This window comes from Aplysia californica, unplaced genomic scaffold (genome assembly GCF_000002075.1).
Source record: "Aplysia californica isolate F4 #8 unplaced genomic scaffold, AplCal3.0 scaffold00047, whole genome shotgun sequence".
In the NCBI taxonomy this organism is placed as follows: Eukaryota; Metazoa; Mollusca; class Gastropoda; order Aplysiida; family Aplysiidae; genus Aplysia; species Aplysia californica.
This window is the reverse complement of record NW_004797317.1, coordinates 454,573-463,225: the sequence shown is the minus strand read 5'-3', so window position 1 is coordinate 463,225 and position 8,653 is coordinate 454,573. Positions and strand designations below refer to the sequence as shown.

At 40.9% G+C, this 8,653-nt stretch overlaps 1 protein-coding gene across 1 annotated transcript in view; it reads right to left on the bottom strand.

Moving 5' to 3' along the window:
• Nucleotides 1-68: 68 nt before the first annotated feature.
• LOC101846270 overlaps nt 69-8,653 on the bottom strand; it is a gene marked incomplete in the record, with an annotated part of 22,523 nt that continues 13,938 nt past the window's right edge. The window contains 1 exon segment of the mRNA XM_035968237.1: nt 69-2,931. Within this exon segment, the coding sequence (XP_035824130.1) occupies nt 1,470-2,931 (1,462 nt within the window).

Genomic DNA, 8,653 nt, shown 5'->3' with positions numbered 1-8,653 from the left:
TCTCTCTCTCTCTCTCTCTCAATCCTCCCCACATCTAATACCGAGCAACATTATACTCATATGAAGAAGTCTAAATAACATATTATATAATAAAACTCTTTCAAACATCCCTGTTTTTAATAATAACGTAAGTCATAGTAACAAGCCACCGTTCTACAAGTGACATATTTACTAAAATCGTTGAGTTATGTGGAAAACAGAAGTTTTTTAATGTAGAAGTATACTTCAGAACATTGACCCAATTACTATATTATGTACTTAAGAGTTCGTCGACATGAATGCAAAGTAAGCTCCCTCTGTGAGCAGAATTCGACCTACAAAGTACACACAGTTTTCTGCGTTTAAATTGCGTAAATTGTTATGTGACGATAGTGAGGGGTGAACGCCCCATGCATGAGTATTTATTAGGCCTCAGTCCGTAAACACAAATTTGTTTTGGTATATTACTGTAAAGTATAATGTCAGCTTTTGAGTCTTTTTATGTTTTGACACAAGAGTTCTTTTTAAAGATGTCAAGTGTCTGATTAACAAGTAGCTGGGTTGTTCTTGAATCGGTTGTGAAACACTCAACTCGACAAGATAAGAATCTTGTTCAACGATCCCGGGAATCATTAGGTGTTTTGTGTTTTTTGTTCTAATCTCGCATCTGACACACACAATTGCCTACTTGTCACTCAAAAAAGAAGAAAAAAGAAAGAAAAAAAAGAAAAAAAAAAGAAATATGTTGCTAGGGCGAAAAAGTTTCGTTATAGATAAATGAAAATTAGTACAGGCCTATGGGCTGAACCAAATTTTCTGTCCTCGAATCTCTTACAATTAATGTCAATTAGTATGTCAGTGAGCGAGTTTCATCAAGAATAGAAATATTATGTTAAAATAAAAGTTGAATAAGAGATATAACAGTATTTCTTAAAATTAAAAAAAAATTAAAAAATGGTTCATTTTTAACGCAGATGTCACCTGTGAACTGCGTGTAATGATTTAAGGAAAACAGAATCAGGCGACTTATGACGATTCGTCTCATTTTCAGCCCAGGCGAAAGAAAAGAGCAAAAACAACCCAACAAAATTCCACTTTAACTTAGCATTAATGATTTGTTTTTTTCCTTAACATTTGTCATCCAAACGCAGTTTATGAGAATGTAGCTTCATAAAAGTCACCCACCAAGTAGCGTATAATTTATAGTTCTTATTGTAATAAAAGTATTTCATGACTTATATTGACGTAACTACGAAGGCCAGCGTAGAGATGTTGTAATATTTGTAGCTTATACGCTGCCTCTTGGTCTGGAACATAAAGCCGTAGAGGCATCAGCTGTGTTTACAGATTTATCAGGATAAAAAACACCCTTTATATGCACTATAGGCAATGCAGGCACCTCTCTGGGACAAAATCAGTGGATTCTGATTTCGGCTCTAGCTCAGACGAAATCAGCTTTCAATAATGATTCGTCTGGTGTGTCTCTTCCCTCAGTTTTTATTAACCCCCACAGCACTGTCGCTGCTCGCCTCGTAGGGTGGGGGGTTGTCTGTGGCCTGCCTCTGGTGACTGTCCCCGCTTTCGGTATAAGCTGGAGGCTGGACGGCAAATGGTGGAAGTACAGCAGGTGGATGTTCCAGGCCGGGGCCCACAGGATATGGTGCAGGGTTCTGATAGAAACCTGGATTATCGTATTCACCTGGATACTGTTGATACAGAGGAGAATTAATGTTGTAAGGAGCTTGGGGGTATAGTCCTGGCATTGGTCCTGGCATCGCTGGGCCCTGAGGAGCTGTTGGGTTGTACGCTCCTGGGTGGGCCACTTCGACTGTCGCCGGTGTCTGTTGTCCGCCAGAAGGGAAGTTGTCCATACCGCTGATTCTAGACGCATTGGAACTGTAGTTGGTCGATATGGCGTTAAGTTGTTGTTCGTGTTTCTCATTGAACTCTTTGACAAGGAACGGGATCCGGAATACGTCAATAAACCACCCCAGTCCAAGGAGACCCAGAGTGAATAGATAGAGAAACCCCCAAATCGGGCGGCCAAGATAGAAATGATGGAAACCAATGAGACCGAAGGGAAACCACAATATGTACGCATCATCCACGTATTTCTTTTCAAGCAGTATCCCAGCCTCTGCAGCCTTCGCTCTTTTCACAAGACAAGGCATGCGGAACCAATCCGACACATAACCAACACCCAGGAGACCTAGGGTGAATGTGTAGGTCACACCCCAGACAGGACGATTCAGATAGTAGTGATGAGCCCCCACAATTCCTACCGGAGGGGTCACTCCTAGCATGTAAGACACAGCCACTGATTTATCACTCCTATTTATGCCTTGCAGACGCTGGTTCGCATTGTTGACCAATCTGGACATTTGAATTCCGTCAATTAACCAACCAATACCGAAAAGGCCGATAGTGAGAGTGAAGGCAAGTCCCCATACGTAATTACCAAGGTAATAGTGATGGAACCCGAACAGACCGAACGGAAACCACAACACATATGCATCTGTCAGTGATTTCTTGTTTTTGTTTTCTCCAATTTGTCCGTAGGTTGTGATTTTAGCGTTAGCTTCGCGAACAAGAAAAGGAAGTCGAAACCAGTCGATCAAATACCCACATCCAAACAGGCCTATAGTGCAGAAATAGAGTATGCCCCAATAATAGCGTCGCAGATAGAAGTGATGAGCTCCTATCAGTCCTAAAGGGGAAATGGCAAGCAGGTACGCCTCTACTAAAGACTTCCTGCTGTATCCCGGGAGGTCGTTCAGTGTTCCTTCCGTGGGAGGTGAGCTGTTTGACTCAGACATGCTGTTGTACACAGGGAAGCTGGAGGCCATAGGGGGCGGGACGGCTGTGGTCGTGGGGAGAGCTGCACTTTGAGGGGGCGGGGCAAAAGACGGGGGGTTGCCATGCTGAGGCTGATAGGGGGCACCAGCAGGTGGGAATTGCCTGAAAATATAAATGTATAAATGCAATCATTAACCTAACCTGACTCATTTAACTCTTATACTGAAAAATGTTCCACCTTAAAAGCAGGCGATGTTGTCATCCAAGTTTTCCAGCACTCCAAACATCAAACATCTCTCCTTTTTAATTATTTTTAAAATAAACAATAAACATAACAAAGAACAAACATAACAAATTATCCATGCAATAAACATTCTGATAGATAACAATCAAGATGGATTTACTGGGATCTCATAGAATATCCGCCCTCGTGTATGTGGGTAGTCCATACGCTGTTCGGAACTCATTAGTATCCTCCTATACCCGGTGGGCACCCATGAACTCATCCTCATACCCCCCCCCCCCCGCCCTTTTTTCATTTTTCGGTGAATCCCAAGAAATATGTTCCGTCATGATTCTTTGTAGCTTGGTTATATTGGATACGTCTTGCTAGGCAAACTGGTATGTGGTAGTCAGCATCACCAGTACATTAATTTCATTTACTGAAGACCGTATTGTGAAAGTACAAGGAGCTCGTTGCTGTTACCAGAGAAATCACCAATCATGCTGTCTTCATCGGTCATTAAGTTACCATTGGTGGCTCGACGTAGATATCTACAGAGTCAAAATCATCTGCATCATTGTGAATCATATTCAAGACTTCAATGACAGATAACTAATGTTGGGAAATGTTTAGGTACAAAAAAGCAAAAAAACAAACAACAAAACAAACAACAACAACAACAACAACAACAACAACAACAACAACAACAACAACAACAATAACAACAATAAATCTGGTGAGCTATTTTCGAAATCATAAAGATGTAACGTCCCTACCTATCTACACTGAAATTATTTATGAAGTGGAATCTTCGAATTTGACGGCCATCTGCCCCAGGACCAAGAAAAATGGCCAGCGCCCCCCCCCCCAAAAAAAAAACCCCCAAAAAAACAAAACAACAACAACCAAACAACCAAACAACCCCCCCCCCAAGAAAAAACAACTAAAAGCAATCCAACCGCCCCTCCCCCCCCTAAAAAGGGCAAATTCAGGGGCATTCGATTGAGATACTTAAAGGAAATTCCATAAAGACTTGATACTAGAATAAAGGTCTGACAGGACTCCCAACACCCAAACAGCTGGTTCAAATTCAATTTCTTAGCTCATGCATGTGCATGTATGGTATGATAAGGCTACCAAAAATCGAGCGTAAAACCATGAGAATCCACATGACTAGTCTCCATTTCATTACAACAGACATCCCCCCCCCCCCCCCCCAACCTCCAATAGTATTCCAAATAATATCTAACGTGCGACACAAAGGTCAAATCTCACTCTCTCGTGCATAGTGTTCATTATTGAATCGTACTTTCAGAGGTAAGAAAAGTAAGGACATTTTTATAAATAGACACGTGCAAGATATCAGCCTTCTTAAATAGAAGATATTCTATCTTTGCTATCATAAAAATATACTTTTGTTAATGCTTTCGTTAATGTTAATGATGGCAATGATGATGATGATGACCACTACCTCCACCATCATCATCAAACTTATGTGTATTGGGAACCTTGAACCATTTTACAAATTCAGTATGTATCTAACTTATATTTTGTCATTTAATAATGTAGTTGTTTTTTGTGTGTGTTTTTTTTAGTTAACTACCAAATACATTGACGAAAAAGACAAAGGAAGATTGTTGCCTTGCTATTGCTTTGTTTTTTGTTTATATGTTTTTTTGCTAGCAGAATTATTGACTGATTTTGTTATGGCTGTTTTCTGTATGTTTGTTTGTCTATTTTAGCCCCTGCTGGTCGTTTTGTGTAGCTGTATAGTATTTCAGAAAAAGGGGTGGGAGTGGGGATCTTATTGTTGTTAATTTAATCTCTGCCAGAATAAAAATATTATAATAATGTGAACAGATAGACACACATAAGGTTTTTCATTTTCATGACACACGGGACCTAACCGTGAACTTTTCATAACTTGCGCCTTCAATGTTAATCTCCTTGAGGACAAAGATGATGTTTTTGAGTCAATTTCTATTTTTGGACTTTCTGTCAAGCCCATGTGACTATGTAAATGTAGGTCACGCAACGTTGCTTTATGTCGTCATGCTGGGCAACCTGCTAAGGCCACGACGCAAATTTATTGGGCCAAAGTTTTCGGTAATCTTCTAAAGATAAAGATAATAGCTTTTCCCGCGCTGTCGGTCGTTACAGCCTTGCTTTACCGATAAACATTACTTATCTCTGGTTATTGTACACGTCAGTGTGTTTTCGTTTCTACACAAGTTTAACCCATTTTCACACGTCAACCAGCGTCTGTGGTGCATCTGTTAGGTGCTTTGCCCAAGCGCACAGAAGACCTGTGTTCGGTTCCCATGTGCAGAGAATTCTTAGGTTATACATACAGTACAGTGTAGTATCTTGGTCTTTCTGCAGACTCTCAGCCCGGGTCATTTCTGAGAGGCAGGATTGTTGCCCACTTCCCAAATTAAATTGAGTCGATTTCTTTGTTTATTTGTTTGTTTGTTGGTTATTGTTTTTTGTGGGGTTTTTTTTTTGGGGGGGGGGGGGGGGTTGGGGGGATCGCCTACTTTTTATTTTACTACATGTACAGCTGCTTATCAGATGGTCCGGTCCAGAAAGCCGCACCCATATAAGAGGTGGAGTTGGCTGGAGAATATATTAAGGACCAAAGCTCCATGCGCCTCTATTAACAGAAATAAACTGGTATATCAAGTGCGGAGCGACGGGGGGCGCACGCGCGTGTGTGTGTGTGTGTGTGAGTGTGTGTGAGTGTGTGTGAGTGTGTGTGTGTGTGTATGTGTGTGTGTGTGTGTGTGTGTTCTCTCTACAAAAATGTTGCTTACTGAGTTTAGCACGGTTGAACAGCATGCCGACAATTCGTGCGTTTTATCACACAGATCTACAAAAAGAGCGTTTGAGCATACCAAAGGTAGCCATGATCGAAAGACAATCCCAGACCCGACTTCGCTGTGAATTCAGTTGAAATTAAACAACCAGAGGCTGAATTATTAGTGAACACAGACTCATACAAAAAGGAGCTGGCTCAGTTCTTGCTTCAAGTATATTGGTCGTTTGACAATCATGTTTTTTTCTGTAGTTTCTTACACCCCTTATTCCACGATATTTGGGGATTCAAAGTTTAAAAAAATTTAATTCAGGTGTTTTTACACCTCTGCCGACAAAATTTAGATAATGTAGGAGGAAGACTCCCGACTCTGCCGGTCAGGGCCAATCTGGTGTGAGAGCAATACAACATCCCAGCAGAAAGATCGAAATACAAGTACATGTGTACTCAATAACAGTTCCACCCCACTAGGGAATCCAACTCAGGTATCCTGCGAACGACGTCAAACTGTCAAACGCTTCACCACTGGCTGATGCTGGTTAAGTCGTGGGGAGTAAGTTTTTAGTCCTCTTGGGAAAGATCAAGTACCCCCCCCCCCTCCCCTTTCCCCAACCCCACACATTAAAAAGTAATAATAACAAAACCCTGTTCTAGCAGTGCAAAAAAAGCTTGTTTTGCAGCTGAATGATGCACGTGTCGAAAGCAAGGATGCTAAAAACGAATACGTGGACTAAATTCAAACCAGTCGCTGGCGAAGATGACGGTTTTTGGTGCCATGATGTTAATATAAAGAGAAGAAAAGGAAACTGGTTAGTTGTGAGGTAAGAGTTAACTTATAGTTTCAAAATATGCCACAGATATGGAAAAAATCAATACAGCAACACTATTATAGATCGAAAGATGTCCTATCGATATCTGTTGATTGCTATCGGTGGAAAGAAGAAGAAGAAGAAGAAGAAGAAGAAGAAGAAGAAGAAGAAGAAGAAGAAGAAGAAGAAGAAGAAGGAGGAGGAGGAGGAGGAGGAGGAAAAGGAGGAGGAGGAGGAGGAGAAGAAGAAGTTTTTTTTACGACTTACCCTTGAGCTTCAGCTTCTTGTGATCCTCCCATCTCTGTATCATTCAAGGTCACTTCTGAATATTTCCCCTAAGCTGGCAAATCAAACGCACTTCGCGTGTTCATAAACCAGATACTTCACCGGAACGTCGCGGGGAATTTGCAATGTGGCAGTGAAGGAAGATCAGCGAATATTGTAACCCCAAGCGAGATTGGCGAATCATTATATACAGCAGTGAGGGAATCCGGTGGCTTATGACTCAGGTACCTCCTGCCCTCGTCCGTATTTTGGTGATAGACAAAAGACTATCTAAAATCTAGGCCGGGGTCGCCCTGTTACTCACTATTGACTCATTATTGGTATCTTATCGGACCCGGTCCCTTTACCAAGTGGCTTACGCTGGTTTGAAGACTCGTGTCGCATAGCTGTAATGAAGGTCCACAATGTGCTGCAACAAACAAACTAGATATAAGAAAGAAAGATATGTAATAAAACATAAATAATAATTATACATTGTATGTCTGTATTACTGTATTATATATATTATCTGCACTGAACGCTGGAACTGTTTTTGCTTTCATACAGCCTTCTCCAAAAAGACATTTCTGCTCTCGTCACTCAGAAATTATACATTCAGGTACCAAAAAATAATTAAATTAAAACGAAAAATACACACTTTAATGGAACCAGGAAAATATAGTGCCCGCATGTCTCTCCACTCATGTGGGCATCCGAGGAAACGAGCAGGTGGATCTCCTGGCGAAAGAATCCTTGTCCCTTCTGTTTGGATCAACAAGAGCAGGCTCCCAGAGACTGACTTTGAAAACAAGTTAAAAAAACTACTCCTCAAGTCTGTGGGGGTTGGGACAAGCGGAAATTTTGTGGGTTTCCGTAAATCTTGACCTACACAAAAAGTGAGCATTGCCCTACCTATAGGAGAAGTTTGGTTTCATTTGTGTGTACATTTGTTTGGTTATAGAGAAAACTCTCCTTGACTTTCAAAGAAACTGAACAAGGGTCAAAAACTTTATGTCCGATTTTTTTCAAAACAGCATTTTCGGGATAGCCCCCTCGTGCTTAAAAGCGACGAATTGTGAACAACAAATTCTACAAACATCATGCCCAAACTGTCCACGAAAGCCGTCGGGTCTCTCGAGAAGTGAAGAAGTCATTTTTACAAGAGTGCGTATCGGACACACCTCCCTGACACATAAATACCTCCTACAGGGAGATGAAAAACCGATCTGTGTTTGATTCGACACAGATTCACCTTTACATACATCCTAATAGAATGTCCGGCTTCGGGGAGACTCAAAGGAAGTAATCTATTTTAAAAGCTCAAAATTAAAAGATCTGCAATTCTCCGTTGTTGGTCTCAATAGAATTTTCGATTTTATAAAGGCCATTAACCTTTACAAAAATGTGATATACTGTGTTATTCTAATATTATGTAAATTTTCATTTTTAGATTGAGACGTTTACCATAGATTTTTCACATTTTAAACTGATCTTTGACCAAAATGAGGCCGTGGTAAGAACTGTTGTGAATACATCCAACTTGTGTTTAGCGCGCTCATAATACCCAATGCAGTTGCGAGCGCCGTGCGTAAAACTCTTACTAAAATAAAATTTAAAAGACAGACAGGGACAGAGACAGAAAGACAGAGACAGGGACAAGGACAGGGACAGAGACAGAAACTGAGACAGAGACAGAGACAGAGACAGAGACAGAGACAGAGATAGAGACAGAGACATACCGATTTTTAAATTTTATTTTTTTTTGGG